This window comes from Tetrao urogallus, assembly GCF_951394365.1.
Source record: "Tetrao urogallus genome assembly, chromosome: 7".
NCBI lineage: Eukaryota > Metazoa > Chordata > Aves > Galliformes > Phasianidae > Tetrao > Tetrao urogallus.
This window is the reverse complement of record NC_136820.1, coordinates 46,544,485-46,564,520: the sequence shown is the minus strand read 5'-3', so window position 1 is coordinate 46,564,520 and position 20,036 is coordinate 46,544,485. Positions and strand designations below refer to the sequence as shown.

Here is a 20,036-nt window from a genome sequence, read left to right as displayed (position 1 = left end):
TGCAGGCTGATGGCCAGATTTTAGATTTGAGAAGAGGAAACTTGTTAGATATTTCTGCATCAGAAATATATGGTGTGTCTCAAGATGAGTTGACAAGGGAACTGGAACCTTTAATTTGCAGCAGACACCTGGTGTTTGTGCAAATAATTTAATTACCTTTCTTTTTTTTGGCTGAACATATCAGTAATGTCAAGTCCTATTTGTTTCTCTATGACAACACTTCTGAGAAGAGTTTAATGTTCTTTGGTTTTCTTCCCTGTGTCTAGATGGATGTATCCAAACAAAAGCCCCATCTTCCCTGCAGTCTTCAGTGATCTCAACACAGCTCTGCTTTTCAAAGTCCTCTGCAGAGAGGATAGCATAGTCCTGTAAGTATGTATGCATGTAATGGTTGTCTAAACTCTCAGTATACACAGTGGACGTTCAGGTAAGGGAAAGTAGGTGATATATCTACCCTAAACCAGGTTCATGTAGCTGGACAGGAATAGTCAGTTAGGCAAGATGACTTTTACCAATGTGACTACAGAACTGGGCTGATGCCAATGGGACAGCAGCTCTGGTGAAGCTGAAGCTGAGACACACTCGTGCAAAGATAAGAGCTAGATCCTCCAAGTGGAAAATGGTTGCAGAAACCACGTTATTGTGTTTCTCAAAGAAAAATTGAAGTTCTGCATCTTTGGCATAGATGTTGGCTAACTAGAGGAAATGAGCAGGCTGTTTGACAAAGAATGGTGAAAGGTGATGGGCAGCTGCACGAACACAGCATCATTTGTTATAATGGAGCAAAATGCCACTCCTGGCCATAATAAATCTCTATCACTGGATTGACTTTGTATTCACTTACTTTGATTTATTCTGTGGTATGGATCATGGTATCTCTTGGCACTCTTGCAGGCATTTTCTTTAGCAGTGATGAAGCTCTCAGACAAAACAAAGTTTTTATTTTGACAGAAAATAAACTACTGATGTGATTCTGCTGTATAAGAAAAACACTTTCCTTTAACAGCTGTTTAGCAAACAAACAGTACCTCTCTACACTTTTTTTTTTGGAATGAATGTATGTGCTTCTGGAGTGAGTTCCGAGTTGGGGTAATCTTTTCTAGGGGATGCGGGCTCTATCTTTTATAGGGGTAGCACCAGGGTGTATGTTAAATGCTCACTCTGATGATGCATGACAAATAGATTTAGTCTTTCAGAGGTATTTTTACCATCTCTGGGAATAAGCATTACTAACATTTTGGAAGACACAGAGGTGATTAGCAGCCATCAAATGGCAGTGCGGGCAAGGAAATTATGTTAAGATTTCTTTGAAAACATTTATAGAGTGTTGTTGGAAGGCTCCTTCAGTGCACTGCTGATTACTGCTGTGTTAAAGGTTGCAGCTGGCATATGCCTTATCATCTGCTGTTTGCTTGTTCGCTTTCTAGGTGCATAAAAGTTTTTAAGGTAGGGAAGATTAGCCTGAAAATGCTGTGTCATGCATTGTGTTATCAATGGATGGAGAAGACAGCCATCTCAAAGCTTTCATATCTAAGATTAAGCATCTTAACAGGGACATGTGGCTGAAATAGACTTGGGACAGGTCATACTTGATGGAGGCACTTCAAATGTAGCATGTTTCATGGTTCCTGCTTCAGGAGAACTGGATCTGCAGATGAATTTCTCCTGTGACCACTCAAGGAGTTATAATCAAGGCAAGATCATCTGTCCCCTGTCTTTTGGTACAAGTAGCTTCCCCAGCCAATTTGCTCTTGAAAATATCTCACACAGTGTAGTGTGAGAATGCAGTGATTCACTAGGATAAAGACCGGTGAACAATATCATGTCTTGTATCCAAAGATCCTAGAAAACTATGACAAATCATTTGGGATTCGGAAGTTTGTATGTACTCTTGTATTATTGCAAGGTCTGAAAAATGGAGCTTGCAGCTTCAGCTCGCACTTGAGTTTCAAATCTCTGCATTTGTTTTTTCTCCAACTCTTTCAGGAGTTCAAGAAGCCATGTATGATACTGAAATAATGCAGCATCTGTGTCCTCATGATATCCTGGCTAATGAAAATACCATGAAAGAAATATATCCCAAATGAGCTCAGCCTCTTAAATGGCTCACTGGACATTTAGAAACACTGAAAATCCTGAAGTACAAACAGTAGAATCACTATTTTTAAGCACTGGCAGTGCAGGATATTTGGGTTTATTTGAGTTCCTGTGGAATCACTTTCTTTGCCCAAGGAACCTGTTTGCAACTTAGTAGAAGCGTTGTAAAGAGAGACGAAGCAAACCTGGTACTGGCATCCTGAGACAAGCTAAGGCTAGAAACAAGCAAGTATAAGATGGTTGTGCTGGAAAAAATTCAGGAGAACCTCTGAATTGCTGATTCTGCCATTTCTATTAGTGATCCCACTAAAACAATTGGGAAGCTCTAAGCACTTATTTGGTCTGGTTTCCTGAAACCAGTTACATTCAGTTTATGATGATCTGCTCTTTTACCTCAAACTTTGTTGTATTCTTTGGTGGAACTGAAAACCACGTTCTTAGTTTTCTTTCAGCATATGCTACTTTCCAGCTTTTGGGGTCCTAGAAGCACATCAAAATGCTGTAGGTATATGCCTACATTCTTCGAGGAAAGCAGAAATTCTACAGATCACACCTATTTTTTGTTATTATTCTCAGGAATGTTTCTGTGGGCTAAGAATTTTCTGACAAAACTACCAGGAACATGTTAGGAATATGTCATCAGCCACTTCCATTCAAGGTCTGTTGCTCTCAGATCCAGACTCTATGAGAACGATGACAAATCTTTCTTATTTCCTTCAGTTACCAATGCTAAAGCATCAACAGAGAGGTATTATTTATTCATACAACATTTTCCATGATTTTCAGGGAGGTTGAAGGGGCCCTATATTACTTAGCTTTAATCTACCTACCTGGCCTACCACACCCTGAGCAAGATATGGCATGAGATAATATCTGCTGTTTAAAAACATAGCTATGAGCTGAGTGATATGAAGAGGTACACTCTGAAACTGTTGTCAGTCGTCAGTGTGGGAAAGCACTTATTGGGTTGTACATCGTACCCAATGTCAACTCAACTATGCTCCTGGAAGGGGTGGTGTGTTTTATATTGCCCTCAACTCAGTTTTTAGATGTGAATATAGAAACTGCCTGCCACGGAGCTGATAGTCCGCCCACATTGTAAAGAAGACATAGATTTGTGATTTAGGTTTAGTGATTTGGAATGGCCTTACTGTGTGATTCGACTGGCTCATTTAAGTGGTTAATTTCAGGGGACTTTGAAAGGAATCTAGCACTCAACAAAAGAAAGCCAACCAGACCAAAGTATTTTTAGAGGTAATGTTTACCTTCAGATGAATGCAGCAATAAAAGTTAAAAAAAAAAAAAAAAGCCACAAAAAAATCTAAAATCACGAGTTGTGAATGTACAAAACAAAGTCACAATACAAAGAAAATTGCTTTACAAGGTTGCAAAATGAACTTAAACAGTAAACAGGTATGAAAGCATGGAAAATCTAAAATAAGGTTTTTTTGTGTATATTGAATAATAAATAACAGTTCTGAAAATAAAGGAAAGCAACAATCATTCTTTCTCACCTGGAGCATCTTTCTTTAAATCTTTCTTTGGAGAAACAGCACTGATAATAGCTGTGGGGTTTGATGTAACAATTTTCAATAGCATCAAGTAGTTCTAGGAAACGTACTCTGTTAAATTCCTCCCCCACCAATAACAGTGTCAGCCATTTGAACTTTGTAATTTATTGTCTAAGAAAAAACCCATCTAGCCCACCCATCAAAGTCAGCATGTGTACTTATACATATTTATATGTTTACGATGCCCTTCCTGGCAACTCTGTACTGAAATTAAATACAAAAGATAATACCGAGTGTTTGTTTGCCCATGACCAGATCGATCTCTTCTTGAACTGATTCTATCTATCTTTCCTTGTCAATTAGTTCAGAGAAGCCTAATGTGGCCCTTCCCATGCCCCAAATTATACTGTTGGAGAAGAAACTGCCCAAGATGACCGTGGATGGATGTTTCCCTTCTGGCAGTGCTTCTGGCAGTGCCAGGGCTCTGGGTTGTGGTGCAGCACCAAGTCTGCTGAGTTGTTCAGGTGAGGGCAGTTGTCGGGGCAGACTGCGTTTGTCCTGCCTGTACAAGAACACCAAGACGAAGACCCTGAGAAGTCTTTAGGGTGTAGATGATTCCCTGTGTATAATGTAGATAAACGAGGAGAATTTTTTTATTGTAGACTGTCTTTTTCTTTTTTATATAGTTCTCTCTTGCTCTTCAAGACCTCCTATTTCTTTAGCCTAGAGTTACCAAAGGTGACAAAGACCACTCCTGTCTCCTGGAAAATGCCATTGTGGATGTTTTCACTTGGGCTCTTCAGGTAACTTGGAAACACGGGTGATGCAGATACTTCATACTGGGGATGCGAGGCCACACCACATGTGGAGGATGTTTGTGTCTCAGATTGCTTGGTGACTGTGGTAGATGAAGTGATGATTTTATTTCCAAACTGGTCCATTTCCTCATACTGCTCTGTGACAGTCCGGGTAGCTCCATAGAGCTTGGATCCATCGGGCCCTGTCTTCAGCTCCAAGATGCTTTTCTGCCTCCGTGGGTTCTGTGGGCTGGGGGTGCTTGGGGAGCAATATCCTGGAAAGCCTCCTTTCACCCCACACTGGCAGCTACCTTTGGAGGCATCTGGAGGGCACCTCTCTTTCTCATCAACCTGATTGTTGGTGTTAGCAGGGGTGTGCTGTTTCACTGAGTTCTCCTCAGCATTTGTTTGGGTGGGCTCCAGTCTCTTCTCAAAGGGAGATGTGTCATGCCCAGATGACCCAGCTGATGGATGGTTAATGGAGTTAGAATTCTCCTGAGCAAAAGCATCCTTCTTTCCTGGAGTGTCCGGACGATCTGGGGAAGGGATGTCTCGTGGGGAATGTGCTGTCCTGGGTGACTCTGCTGGTTTCCTGGCAGCAGACTCAATGGTGATGTAGGAAGGTGAAGAGGGAGAACTGACACGAGGATGAACTTGACGGGGGACCTCCAGCTCTGACTTGGTTACCTCAGTCTTTTCTGCCACCTTTGTACCTTCCACTGATGCTGCCTCCCCTGTTTCCACCGTGGTTTCCTCCTGCCTGGCTTTGCTTGACACAATACTGATTTTGCGGATATTGCTGCTGCTTGTAGAGCTCTGGGTGCTCCCCAGAGATTCTTTGAACAGACCAGAGAGCCCAGCGATGTCTGACTCAGACTTGAGACTGGAGACAGAATAAAGAGCTTTCTTGATAGCCTCCTCAATGTCTAAGAGTCGGGCGAGTGTCTGCTCCTTCAGGTGGATAATCTCAGCACTTGCTCTCTCCAGGTCCCCAAAAACCATCTCTACTGAGGAGACACTGTCAGTGTCATCCTTGGCCTGTGCCACAGCCCCATCCTGTTGTTTGGCCTGGAGGGCCTTCTGACGAACCATCCAATCAGGGACCTTCTCAAAAAGGCTCCTCAGCGATTTCACATCCACTTTGCTTGTTTCCTCTTCAAACTCCTTCACCCTAGTCAAGATCTCTTGCAGCTCCTCTTGTCTTCTGAGATTTTCAAAGATCTCCATAGCCTCTTTGACGTTGCCTTTCATTATCTCCTCTTTGTGCACTGACAGCCTCTTCCGACGTTCATCTTCTGTTTCCCTCTTGGATTTTTCTCTCATAATAACTGCTGGCTTCTCCTGAGCAGGTGCCTCTGCCTCCACATCAGGACGTTTTGGTTGCTCACTATTTCCCTGTTGTTCTTCCTTGGAAGCGTTCTTCGGCTGCTGATGGACGGACACTGAATGACTCGTTTGTTTCCTTTCATTCACTTGCTGCATGACTCTCTGACTTTCCCATGATGAATAGGCATTATACACACCTTCCCTTTCCACCTTGGTTGAGACATTTTTTGCAATGTCATCTCCTCTCTTTGGAGGAGTGTCATGGCCCACAGAGGAGGTGCTTGGCTCAGTCTGTCCTGCCATTTTAGGTGTCTGTGCTCTACCAGGAGAGGCTGCATATGACATTGAAGAGAATCTTTCCTCTTGTTGACACATCTCAGAATGCCTCTGAACTACCTCACGGGAGCAGCTTATTGGGGCTGCTGCTTTCCCATTCAACATTCCTTGCTTGGCTTCAAATCCAACCTCTCCATTTTTCACTGGCTTTGAAGGCTTAGCTCTGTCCAGTTCAAACTTGCCTTGTCCTTCTTTGCTTGCCTTGTACCTTTCCTCTGCCAGCTGAAGAGGGGTTTTGATAGGATATTTAGGCAGCTTTCTCTCAGAGCCCTGAATTGTGATAGATTTGTCCTGAACTGTAATAGATTTGTCCACGGATGACTCCAAAGTGCTATATTTTTCTTGACTCTCCCTGTGGTCTGATTGTTCACATACTTCTGTGCAACTTAACTTCAGCTCTGCAGGGGGAGGCTTTGGCTTGCTGATTTCCCTCAAGCCTGGAGTTTTTGCAGGCACGGGTGGAGGGATAGATTTGGTTGATCTGCTTGTGCTCTTATTTGTAGAAGCAGAATATGCCTCATGTAAGAGGTGCTCGGGTTTTGGTGGGGGGACAGGCTTTTTTCTTGGTGGGGCAGTGATTTCTGGTTTTGGAGGAATCTTGGGCTTTTCTGTAGAATTCTGGTCACTGGGTTTGCAGGACAGAGAAGGGAGGGAAGGAAGAGGGGTGTGGAGTGGTGAGAAACATCCTGGAGCTTCATCTTTGCTGGTTAATAATGGAAGGGCACCTTCTCTTGTTGCTTTGGTTGAGGGTGGACAATGTTCTGCTTTCATCACAGCAACTGGGGGAGGAGGAGGAAAGTCATTATCAGCTTGTGACCCTGAAGCCACTACAGCTGTCTGGTTATTATTGACTTGAGTCTCACTTTTCTTTTTACACACAGAATAGGACTGCCCTGCATTTCTGTATATCATAGCAGCTTTAAAATCCCCTTTGGAGACATTAACGTTAGACTTTTCCAGTGACTGAAGTGTGGCTTTTAAATTACCACGGACAACATCCTCCTTTTCTACCAGGCGCTGTTCTGTGGCGGCACTTTGCAGTGCTCTGATAGCTGTCTGTACATCCCCTCTGATAATAACATCTCTTTCTTCTTGCACTGATCGCTCTTTGTAATCAGACTCAACGAAAGGGTTTATATAGGTTTTCACAGGTGTGGCAGTATAAAGGCCATCCTTAATGCTAACATCTCTACTAGGCACAACTTGGTTTTCCTGGCTCAATAGTTGTCCTCCCTGTACTTCCTCTGAAGCACTGACCTTTTTATGTGATGCTATACTCTTCCGAGACACACTTGTGTGGGTCTGGGATGCCTCCTGGACTCTAGTGGTGGTGGTCCTGACAGCTGTGCTGGCATTCTCCCGCATGGTAGATGCAGACTCTTGTTGATGTACAGTTGACTGAAGGGTCTTTGTCTCCTGCTTACTAGCTACCTGCTGTCTGCAGGCCGTGTGGACTTCCTCCCTGTTCCTTTGTAGCTTGCTTTGAACATGATGTTGAATGTTTCTCGCTTCTGCTGTTGCTAGCCTCAGGCTTTGCATTGCAGCCTGAAGATCATTCCCAAGGGCCTTCTCTTCTGACTGCTTCTGGCTGGCTTTCTCAGTCACCAAACTCTGCTGTTCTCCAACCACTTCACTCCTCTCAGCTGTCACTTTGGTCTGGGTAATGCCTTGCATCGTAGCTTTGTGCTGCTTCAGACGTGCAGAGGTGGATTCTTCTTTCTCTGTATTCTTGCTGACATCTGCAACCCTTTGAATTGACTTTGTAGTTACTTTAAGCCCCCCTGACATGATTTCTTCCTTTTCCATCCCTGTGGGCAGGTTCTGAGGCTTCCCAAGGCATTGCACAGTGGTGCCTGTCACACCCACAGCACGCACAACCTCTCTCTCTAATGCACCCTCCTTGCCCGTGCTTTCACATGCAAATACCTTTTTTGCTCCCTCCAGAGCCCCTGGCTTTGCTTCTGCCATTACTTTCTCTATTTGTTCTTTGTTTTCTAAGACATGTGTATTAGTCCCCTGCAAAACCCGCAGGGCACTTTCAGCTATCCCTTGCTCTGCCTGGGCAGAGATGAGGGACTGTATTTCTGACTCCTGCTGAAGGTTCTTCAGGTAGTCCAGATCTCCCTTCTCAATGCAACTCGCAAAAAGCTGGACGTTCCCCTTCTCATTGTCCTCACGCTTAACAGTTACTGTAGCCTTCTGCTCCTGAGAAGAAGCCATCAGGTTCCCTATCGTTGACTTCACATCCCCCTTGACAACTTTTTGCTGGACAGAATGGAACAGGAGGGAGTAGAGGGTCATCTTCACTGATTCTGACTTTGTCTCTTGTATGACCATCCCCTTTTTGATGGAAGCATCTTGACTAAGGAGGCCCTGGAGAGCCTTAGCTACATTTCCACTCAAGTCCTCTTTGCCTTTAATAGCTTCACTCTGGTCCAGAAGCTGCAAAGAGCTTACTTTGATCTTGCCCTCTCTGTCCTCCTCCACCAGCACACTCTGTGGTTCCACATTGGTTCTGTGCAGGAGTTGCAGCATGATCCCTTGTAAATGGCCTCTCACAATCTCTTCTTTCAGGATTTCTGGAGCACCTGGGCTACTGAGCTGGTACTTCACCATCTTCACGCTCTCCATATCATTGGCTTCAATGAGGATCCCATCGTGCTGAATAGCCTGGCAAGTACAGAGTGTCTCTAACGTTTCCCTCATAGTTCTTTCTTTCAGTTCTGCTTCCCTGCTGCATTCAGAAGCACCGAATTTATCCAAAGGCGTACTCTCAAAGAGCCATGTTGTGCTTTTCACATCTGCACGAGGGATTGGTTCTTGTGTCCCAGTGCTGACTGTCACCTCGGGGTCCTTAAGAGTGTCCATGGGCTGGGTTTCAAACAACCAGGTGCAGCGTTTGACATCTCCTTTCTGGCTGTCCTCTCTCTGCACTGTGCTGATAGATGAGCTTCTGTCTGCATCCCCATAAAGGGAGTCCACAGGCTGGTTTTCAAAAAGCCAGGTAGATGTCCTCACATCACCCCGCTGAACATCACTGACACTGACCATCCTTACATATTTCTTCTGGCCCACTTGCTGGGACTCAAAGAGCTGCTTGTTGGACTGAACATCTCCCTTCTGCACATCATCTACTGTTCTGGGCACAGAAATCTTTCCTCCAGGGAAAGAGTCAAGAGGCTCTGTTTCAAACCTCCACCGGGCAGCCTGGACATCTCCTTTCTTGATGTCCTCTTGGGTGACAGCCCTAATCACAAACACTTCTTCATCCTTTTTGATCTGATCCAGGGGCTTAGTTTCAAACAACCACCGTGCACCTTTCACGTCGCCTTTCATGATTTCTTCTTTCTGCACTGAAGTGACCTCATGATATCCCCCCTCTTTGTCCTGGATAGCATATAAGGGTTTGCTTTCAAAGAGCATTGTGCAGGACTTGACGTTTGCTTTGCTCATGGTATCTTTCTGGATCTTATGGAGCTCTGTCTCATCTACTTTCTCATGGATTTGGTCAAGGGAGTAGGTCTCAAATATGAACCTTTTGCCTCCAACATCTCCACCCTTGATATCCTTCTCTGGAGGGATTTCCTGGATACCTTCAGAGCTGTCCTTCAGGGTGTCCATGGGGTAATTCTCAAAGAGCCAAGTGAATTTGTGCACTGATCCAGCTTCGATCGTTCCATCATCCTTGATGACCGCTGTTGGTTTTGTTGTTGTATCTAAAGGCTTAGCCTCGAAAAATTCCTTCACTCTGGACACTTCTCCAGACTGTATCTCCACACGGCTAGAGTACCGCAGGGTTTTCTTTTGGTCAGCTTCACTGACAACACTGCTGCCCAAAGGTTCAGTCTCAAATAGATGACGGACAGTTTTGACATCAACTCCCTGTAATTCATCCTGACTGTATGCTTTACTGACTCTCAAATACTGCTCCTCTTGACCTTTCAGGGAGTCCAGGGGTTGAGTCTCAAACATCCATGTGTATGATTTCACGTCAGCTTGAGGCACACTGACATCCTCTTCTTGCTTCTTTTCAGCCTTCTCATACAGGGTGTGCATGGGCTGGGTCTCAAAAAGCCATCTACAGGTCTTCACATCCCCCCGCTGGGAGATTTCCCTCTTCACTGAGGGGTGTTCCTCACCTTGAGTGGCTTGGTGATGAATGACATCCATAGGTTGAGTTTCAAAGAGCCACTTGGCTGTTCTGACATCACCAGCCACCACCTCCTGTTTTGTGATCCCCCGTATTATATCCACTTTCTTGGTGCTTTCATCAAACTGGTCCAGTGGCCTGGTTTCGAACATCCATTTGTACTTCTTGACGTCACCACTAATGACTTGCTCTCTGCTTACAGATGTGACTTCGTGAAAATTGCCAAAGCTATCCTTGATGGCATAGAGGGGTGTAGTTTCAAATAGGATTTGATTAGCTTTGACATTACCAGGTGGAATCTTCTCCTCTTCCTTGGTGACAGGCTCAGCATCAATGTCCTTGATGCTATCTAGGGGGAGAGTCTCAAATAGAGTCTTGAAAGATTTCACATCCCCTTTAACCACTTCTTCTGTGCTGGCAGCTGAAACTTCTTCCTCAAATGCCTTGGAGATACTGCCAAGGGGACAGGTCTCAAACACATGTTTTCTTTGTTTCACATCTCCTTTCTCCTCTGCTGAAAGCTCTACTTTTTTCAAATGACCCACTTCAAAATTGTCTTTCAGGGTTTCCATTGGTTGAGTTTCGAATAGCCAGAGTGTAGATTTCACATCACCTCCAATGACTTGTTCTTTGGCTGCAACGCTCTCTGAAGCTTCTCCTTTCAAAGAATCAAGGGCCTGGGTCTCAAAGAGTAATCGCTGTTTACTGACATCTGCCCCTGTAACAAAATCTGTTGAAGCTTTGAAATCCTGTTCTTCAACAGTAATTTCTCTGATGGCATCCAGAGGCTGAGTTTCAAATATCCACCTTGCTCCACTGACATCTGGCCTTCCTATTTCTTCCAATGAGATCCCACGGATTATTTGTACTTTAGAAGTGTCCTTGTTGATGGTATCCAGTGGCTGAGTCTCAAACAGCCAGCGAGCTGTTCTGACTGCATTGCTCTGAATTTCTTCTCGGCAAACAGACTTGATTTCATGGATGTTTCCAGTTTTGTCCCTAATTGCACAGAGGGGCTCTGTTTGGAAGAGTCTGATAGTCTTCTTGACATCACCTTTTAGCTCCTGGATTTCTGACTTGAGCTGCAGGATGCTCCTCTCCTCCACGGAGCAGCAGCGTCCTATAGCATCCAAGGACTGGGCTTCGAAGAGTTCTTTGGCACCTTTCACATCACCTCCCTGGACCGGCTCCTTGAGAACTGCCTCTTGCACTTCAGTTTCATCTGAGTACAGTTTGTTTAACGAGTCCAAAGGCTGGGTTTCAAAGAGCCACCGGGCAGTATGCACATCCCCTCTGGCAAGGTCTGTCTCTGCTAACTTTGCTGTTGTTGACAGATAGTCCCCATTGACGGACTGGTTTTCAAACCTCAGAGAAGTACTTTTCACATCCCCACCAGGAATTATCTCATCTTCCATCATCTTCTTTGTGGCTTGATGGTCCCCAATAGAGTCAAGTGCCCAGTTCTCAAAGATCCAGCGCATGGACTGAACCTCACCAGGAAGAACTTTATCCAGGTTCACAGATCCCTGTGCATTGGGATCTTCAGTATTAAGCATTTCTGCCAGGTCCTCAGTCACAGCTTCTTCCAAGTTCTTCCTGAGCTCAGGATGCATGTGTCTGTAGAGCCTCTTTAGCTCATTTACTTGTCGCTGCTGGTAGAACTTGGAGAAAGCTTGCTTAGGAGGAGGCACAGGGAGTGGGTTGGGATCCTGGCTCCCCGGAGCGATGACTTGGACTGAGCCAGGGATGGGAGGGGGAGGTAAGTCGTCTTCAATTTTCTTGACAGCGACTTTAGATGATTTCTGAGGCTCTGCCATCTTTAGGGAAACAGTTTTGAAGGTCAGAATCATCTCTTAACATCCCAGCCCATTGGCTGTTAGTAGTGTGAATGCCAAAAGAAAAGACAGCCCAACAAGGGAACTCCATGCACATACTGAGCTCCATACCTTTAGTTCAGTAGCATATAGCACTCCAAAGCATCATATCACTGCACACACTCCGGACTTGGTGTTAGCTCTGGTTCCACAGCAACATGTTCTAAATCAAGGCCCCTTATCCAGGCATGTGGGATGGTTAGTCTATAGTCTCAGGTGTCAATCCAGCTACAGCATAAGAGAGGCCTGATTTGGACTGTCAGCAAGAGAGACAGACCATGAGAATGACATAAAGAAGGCTTATCATCAAGTAGCAAGATAAGAGTTAATTTCTGCCTCCTAATTCCAAATGTGGGGCAGTGAGGGAACTTGAAAAGAGTCTGCAAACAAAGGTTATACTCCAGGAAAATGCCAATGAAGTATTTATGAGGAGATCTTGAGAGTAAAAACGGTGAGAGAGAACCAAATAAAAGTGTGAAAGTGAGCTGGTGAGGACATCCCAATTTTGGGTAGGCAGCTAGCATGATGGGTTTTCGGTACTGCCATTGGCTGCCCATGGCACAGGACTGGGGACTTTGGAAAGGACATCTGATTCCCCATTGGACTCACACATGTACCCCACACCATCACTTGCATGAGAATAGGTGTACAGTTCCACAGTGAGAGATTTAAATAAAGCTTTTTTTTTAATTTAAGACTTGTACAGGAGTGAGGCTAACTCATGTGCCCTCAAACCCGCTGACATTTAGTCTGTTATGTAAAAATGAGCAATTCACTTGCTACAGAGCCAGAAGCCAGTATATCACTGCCACATCACATCTCAGTGCTATGGCCTATGAACTATTCACATTTAGACTCACTCAAACTGAATTCAACTGGATTTTTCAGCAACATAGGTACAGCAGAAAAGAGAAGGCGCAGTCATGACAGGCTGGACAGTGGTTGTTCTGACTGCCTTTGAACTTTACTTTCAGCATTTTCTCCTTATCTTGGAAATTTTGAGCACAGAACAGCTGAACTGAATACCTGTGGACTGTGCTGGATTGGCTTTTTTCCAAAGGGAAGGTATTTGAAGCCTTTAATCATTATCTAAAAAGAACCATAATCCTGGGGCTTTCCTTTCAGTAAACAGATCTGCTGATCCTTGGCATGCCTTTGGAGTTACGTCTGTAGAGTTATGCCTGGAATATTATTAGTTGTTGCTCAAAGCAATGGCGCGCAATGTTATTTTGCTCTGTTAACACACAGATCGTTCTCGCTAAAAATAAGTGCTGAGCATTAGTAAGAAAAAAAACGAAACAGCAAAAACAAACAAACAAAAAACCCAAACCAAACAGACCTAAACAAACCAGAATACCAAAACCAGCATATTTGGCAGCAAGTGTAAAACGCAAATTATTTGTACAAGCCAACGTACTTCGAATCGTCAAATGCACTTCTAAAAATAAGGTGCTCTTTTTTTTTTTTTTTTTATCTATAAGCTTCTAAACACAGGGAAGGGCTGAGCAGCTGGTAGCTATATTCAGTGTGGAAGCACTCCTCACTGCCTGGTGTGGGTGTGTCAATCACACTCCACAACTATCCGCAAATATTTGGTTAGATAAGGGTGCTTATCTCTAACATTTCTTACCTTGCTTGATTTCTGGCTGTTGAGAGATTGAGTGGAGCTGTCCTTCACAGTTCTCTGGAAAAGATATAGAAGGGAATGACATCAAACTGCATAGGCAGACACATACGACAGCTGTATATATATGTGTGTGTGTGTGTCTACTACAGAGAACTGGAAACCACTGGCGTTTTGTTTCTGTGGATTTTTTTTTTGGTTCACTGACAGCTCTCAGCTGGGAAAAATCAATCTTACCCCAGGTTGAACAGACATTTTTCCAAAAGCCTCAGTCGACAAAAGAAACCCAAACACATTTGTTCAGAGTCAGGGGAAAAAACAAAACAAGCACTAATTTCTCCAAAGCTTGATTTGTCTTATAGTTCTGTTGGCATGCCAGTATTTTTAAGACAAAACAAATTTATATTGCAATGGCATTACGAACCAAAATTCATTGAAAATTTGTTTTGAAATTATTACTGGAAGGTTGGACTAGAAGACCTCTGGAGGTCCCTCCCAACTCCTACAGATTCTCTGGTTGTGTGTGATTCTGTGATTATTTTTCTCAGACTTTTCTTTCTCTTTCCCAACCTGAATGCTTCACAGCAATGCAGATTTCTTAGAAAATTTTAATTAGGACAGATTCTGGTGAAGAAATATTTCTTATCAAGCTGTATGGCCCATCATGTCTTGCTGCTGGACAGGACGCGTGGTTCTTGCGCAAACCTCGTCCATTGTGGGCGCAGGTCATGGAACAGCCTTTAAAGAAGCCTGAACCTGCTTCATTGCAGTTGTAATTCCCCACTGATGGTCTATGCTTAATTATTTTCAGGTGGCAGTGCTTCAGTCTGGGCTCTTCCAGTTCAGAGCCCTTATACTTGTTCAAGAGACTACATTTCCAGTCAAGGACCCTGCAGATGGCTGGGAGTGGAAGGAGCATGAATGAACCTGCAGAAGTCCAGGAGAGAAAATGCATCTCCTATCACCCCTGGATGACAAACAGAGCCAGGCAGGAGAGAAAAATATACCTCATAATACGTACAACAAGAATTATCCTATGACCCACTGATCAGCCAAGTCTGGATGATTAAATCACTGATTAAATCCCCTGGTGATGTTTCCTTTTTCTACTACATGGGATGAATCTGGGACCCACTTATGTATGTTAGAATGAGTATAGCAGAGGGATGTTCATGTTGCTATGTGCTGAATATTTCCTGAATAGATGTAATTGTGCTTATACACGCAGATATTAGATATCTTATTCATGAATACACTATGCAGGAGCTATCGGATATAATGTGTGTGTACATGCAGCATGAATATCACGTGCATATCAGCAATGCAATTAGTATCAGCACGATAATGTGATATTTGTATATGGTACATTAATATGACATTTAGATGGCATATTCTATGTTATGGTCATTCTTGGAAAAGAAATGCTGCGTTCCTCCAGCATCATGAACTCAGGTGTGTTCTCCCTCTGGAGCCTCTGGAAGGGATGGGACACCATTTGGATGCCATGGTTCTTACCGGTGATGTGGTGCTGCCTTGAGAAGCAGCAGCAGCAGCTGCCTGCGAGAGATAACGAGCTGACAGCTCCTTGACAGACAGAGAAGACTCCCTCGTCCTTGTTGAAGTAAGCGCCTTGTGCTGTCTGATATGTCTAAAAATGACCGTGTCCTCTCATCTGAAACAGAGACAGGTAGGCATAGTGAGCTATGTGAAACAGTGGTGATGGCATGGTGTGAGGCAGGACATTTCTAAGTGGGCTCTGCTTTCTGCGCACCCCTTCTTCCAGCAAGGTGGGGACCTCTCTCCCTGATTTTAACGTCATACTTTTAGGTTTAGGGAGAAAATATGGACATCTGCCCTCCTCTGAAATGGATGGCTGAAATGGATGGTGGGACTTGAGAGCAACCCACCAAGCACACACCTGGTGCCATTATCCTACCGTGGAGCTCCCCTGGCACAGATCCTGCACCCATCCCTGCATCCCCAGCCAAGGCCATCACCAAGACAGAAGTGATGTGAAGGATGTGAAAAAACTACAGATGTTAAACTTGAATCAACTTCTACCTTTTTTCTCCTTAACCACTTCACTCTCCCATCAGCATGCCTCGCAGGCAGCTATACCCATTCATCTTCACCCCTTCTCCTTTCGGGAAACCAAGAGATGATGAGACTATAAGATTTGCCCATGGCCACAGCATGGAACGATCTCTTATTTTAGAGTGGTGATGATCTGAGCTAGCTCCCATAGAGCGCCACTAGAGCCCAGCATGACATTCCTGACATATCCAAGATATCTGGCATTCCCCCTACTTTTGTTCAGATGCCTACCATGGAGATGACTCCAGCTGGGGATGTCTCTATCTGGTTCATGGAGGAATTGACTATTTTGGGAAGAGGTGATCTATCAGGCAGACAACCTGAGAGGTATGCAGGGGGACCACTTGCTGCTGTGCTCACACACACTTGGGTGATACTCAGCCCAAGTCCACGCAGTGCACTCCCTCCCATGGCCTTCATCCCCTAAACAGCAGGAGTTTCCCCTCTGTACATATATGCTGCACCTCAGTCCTCTGGGCTAGTAGGGGCTTCATTTCTCTGTTACCACTGCAAAAACACCAGAAGGTTCTCCCTTTATTTGCAGGCTTGCACTGATACATTTGGATTTAGTGTGGTATTTGCAATGCTTTCTGTTTGAACAATGGGCTCTCTCTCCACAAATCCAGCTTTTTCACAGCCACGGAAAGGCTGATGTACTTGTTAATATGTGCACGTTGAAAACACTGCAGCAATTCTGGCATTCTTTGCTCTCAAATCTCAGTCCTCAAATCATGAGATTTTGTAAATAACCGACTTAATGACTCCTTTCTTTGTTTTCCAGATTTTGAGTTCATATTTTCCAGCTTTTCTCTGAAATACTGAAGGACATTTGCTTTGCCTTCATTTTGAGGTGACAACACGTAACATTGTGCACTAACAGGATCCTGGTAGCTGGTGCTTCAAAAGAGACACTAATTCCTATGGGTCAGACATGTCAGTCCTTAGCACTGAACAAACACTGAGATAAGAGCGGAAGGACACCACTGAGATGCTGACACCTGCAGGTGTCTCTTCTGTCCTTGGTTCCAGCTGCTCCTGCAGATGCCAAGGCATTTTGATGCAAAGCTGAAGCTGGATCCATGTGGAAGCAGCTGGAAGCAGTGCAGATGTAGGTGCTCAGTTCTGCCAAAAGGGTACAGTGGCATGAGGAGAGGAAACAGAAGAGATTTCCTTAGCATATTTTTTTTTCTTTCTAACTAAGTCACAGTGTCAATATGGGACTTCTTTCCCTGATTTCTATTGTTGGTGGGTCAGACTCTGAACCAAAATGAATTATTTAGCTATAGCCAGTGGAGACAGTGGCACCGCTGGTCCCAATCTGGTGCATCTTCAGAAAGGCAGTGAGGCTGTAAAATGAATTAGTGTCTGATTATGTCAGTTTTTCTCCACTCTGGTCAAGCATTTAACTGGGTCTGTGACTTTTCAAGATGTTCAGCACTTTGAAAAGGGGAAGGAGAGGGTCAAGGCATTACTGTGACACCCACTTTTAGAGAAGCTGGTGCTGATACCTCTAACACCTGCCCTTCCACCTGCTGTAGAAGACTTCCCCCTTCACTAGGAGATTTGAGGCACACATTTCCCTCTGTGAAGAGCAAAAATGAAGCAATAGCGAGCAAAGGTACCTGGGATTCCATGCTCTTTCCTTGCCATGGCCATGTCCTATGAGAATAGCACTGAAACGTGTGCTGGATTAGAGATTAGAATCATAGAATCATTTGAGTTAGAAGGCACCTTTGAGTTCCAACTCCTTTGCAATTAACAGGGATGCCTACAGCTAGATCAGGGTGCTCAGAGCCCCATCCAATCTGACTTTGAATGTCTCCAGGGATGGGGCGATTAGCTGCCATGAATAGGGTTTTGAAAAATCATGTTGGAGAATCTGTTTTCTCCTACAGTCCTGAATTTCCTACTGAAGGCAAAAAGAATCCACTGGGAAACCAGAAGCTTTCTCCCTTGCAAGGTGATGAGGTTTGGCAAAGCTTCTCAGTAAGAGCAATGGGGAGAGCTGTGAGAGACAGCCTTCCTAGCTTCAAAGCAGAAAGAAAACCAAGCATAGTTTTGCAGCCTTTCCAATTGGGAAAACGAGCATAAGCCCTCAGCAAAGCCGTGGTCACAGTGAAAAAACTCTGAAAGGCTCCCTATAGGAATTGGGAGCTCTTCACAGCAAGGCTGGGACCCTATACTTGACCATTTTAGTGCTGAGAACTTAGCAAAAGCTACTCCATATCCTAGATCTGGGCTGGTAACGTTCTGCAAGGTGGCCTGTGAGGGTTATGGTGACCTGATGTTATTTGTGTTGGCCCCTTTGGGGGAGGGGGGGGTGGAGATGCTGCCCAAAGCACAGCAATGTGCCCTCCAGCCTGCAAGCAGGTGATGGAGCTGGATGCAGCTCTCTGACCACACAGTGGAAAACTGCTTCAGATCTGCTTCTTCCTTCATCCTTTGGCTCAGATGGGTGAAAAGCCACAGGACTTCTGTTTTAATGATGGATATAATTAGCTGCGCTGCTCCAGGAAGCTCTGCCTGATGAAACAGGCTGCTGCCACCCTCCAAAGTGCTAATTATAGATAGCAGAGGAAGAACAACACTTGATCCCACTAACAAGAGAGTCAGACTGTCATCTCAAGAGCTTCCCAGCAAAGGATGCTAAAGGGTGTGGTGAAAACAGGGTAAGGGTGACACTGTCTGAATTGTTGTGTGGGAGACTGAGGGCATGGAGACTCAGTATGAGACCTGTGTTGGGTTCTATGTTTCTGTTCTGTTGGACAAAAGGGCTCTGCTAGCACCTTGAATATTCCCTCTAGTCCATCAGCTGTGCCCAAGGTGAGCAGGGCAGGATGGAGGTGGTTTCTGGGGAGAAAAAGAGCTCCTTGCAGCTAAAGGTGTAGAGGAGGCTCTTGTCTGACCCTCCTGGCAGCAGGCTGGTGTTCAGAGATATTCAGTCCTAAACAGTACGGATCAGAGATATTCAGCCCTGCAATGGGGAAAAACCATTCCTCGTCTCCACTTTTTCTCCCTGACCTTCCTAGACACAAGAGGAAGAAAGGGAAAGGAAAGAGAATGGGGGAAAAGATTCACAAATTAATCTAAATATTCAATCACTTCCTCTTTGGCTATTGCCCATAAGTCACCAACAGCTCTGTCTCCTGAAGAAGATAATATTGCACCTCTCTTTGTTTCAAAACGTCTCTGTTAAATCTGACAGCCAACTCCCAGCAAGTGGAAAACAAACTTTTAACAAAGTGCTTCATCCCTCCTTCCCCTGAGAAAACCCCATTCATCTGTTAACACAGCAGCTCTGCTCACTCTGCTTTGCATTTAAACTGCTTTATCCTATAGAAAAAAGCATGCTACCCACCTGTTTTTGTGTCCGCCACGGCTGGCACTCTCTGTAGCCCGGCTCCCACCTCCAACCCCAGTGAGCTACTGAGTGCCTAAGTCACCTATTAAAAAAGGAAGCTGCAAACTCAGCACTGATCCCCTGGGCTGCCTGGCCAACCACATGTCATCAGCTTTGCTCCCAAAATCAGCCGTCCTGAGCAAACACAGCTGCTAAGCAAAGCCCTTTGTGTAGGCGGGTGCACCCCATGCAGGCCCACTCCTGACATCCCATGGCGTTGTGTAACAGGACCTGAGCTCAGCTCAGCTTGCAGGGAGCTTGCAGGAGCTGGAGGCAGAGGGAAAGGCTGGTGGTATAAGTCGTGATACAGTCCTGGCCCCTTGTTTTCTTGCCCATCCTCATTGCTCTGCCAACTAGCTTTGTGTCAGTTATGCTCTATGGACTTGGCATGCTGTATGCCATGGGACATGGTATGGTCTGCATGCCCCTGCCATGCCTCTACCTGGTCACCATGAGATGCAGTACAGCCCATGGTGCAGGATCCAACTCTTAGAGGTTAGTGGCAGTGAAGGGACCCATGTCCCAGAGCTTCTGAGTGCTGTGAAAGCAGGGCAGGAAAACAATGGTTCCTTACACTGTAGCAGGGACTCCATTTTCCAGGAGAACGGAGGTGAACCAACATGGAAATGCTCTTGGGTTTGTGGCACTCTGAGTAGACTGCAAATTTGGGACTGTTTTAGCTCTTCCTTGTTCCCTGGGGTGGACTGTCTGCTGGTAATGACATTTGCTGCTAAGGACCCCTCAGCAGGATGGTCATTACCAAGAGGTCCTCTGTGTGCTGGATGTACTCACGTTGGTGAGACCTCAGCAGCTCCCTGTCCTCTCCT

General features: G+C 45.0%; 1 protein-coding gene across 1 annotated transcript in view; it reads right to left on the bottom strand.

Moving 5' to 3' along the window:
• Positions 1–4,318: 4,318 nt before the first annotated feature.
• XIRP1 (xin actin binding repeat containing 1) overlaps positions 4,319–20,036 on the bottom strand; it is a gene marked incomplete at its 3' end in the record, with an annotated part of 28,998 nt that continues 13,280 nt past the window's right edge. The window contains exons 5-7 of the mRNA XM_079538256.1: positions 15,231–15,387; positions 13,722–13,775; positions 4,319–12,034 (exon numbers count right to left, since the gene is read on the bottom strand). Coding sequence (XP_079394382.1) covers positions 4,319–12,034 — 7,716 coding nt within the window. The 5' untranslated portion in view covers positions 13,722–13,775; positions 15,231–15,387. The remainder of the gene's footprint in view (positions 12,035–13,721; positions 13,776–15,230; positions 15,388–20,036) is intronic.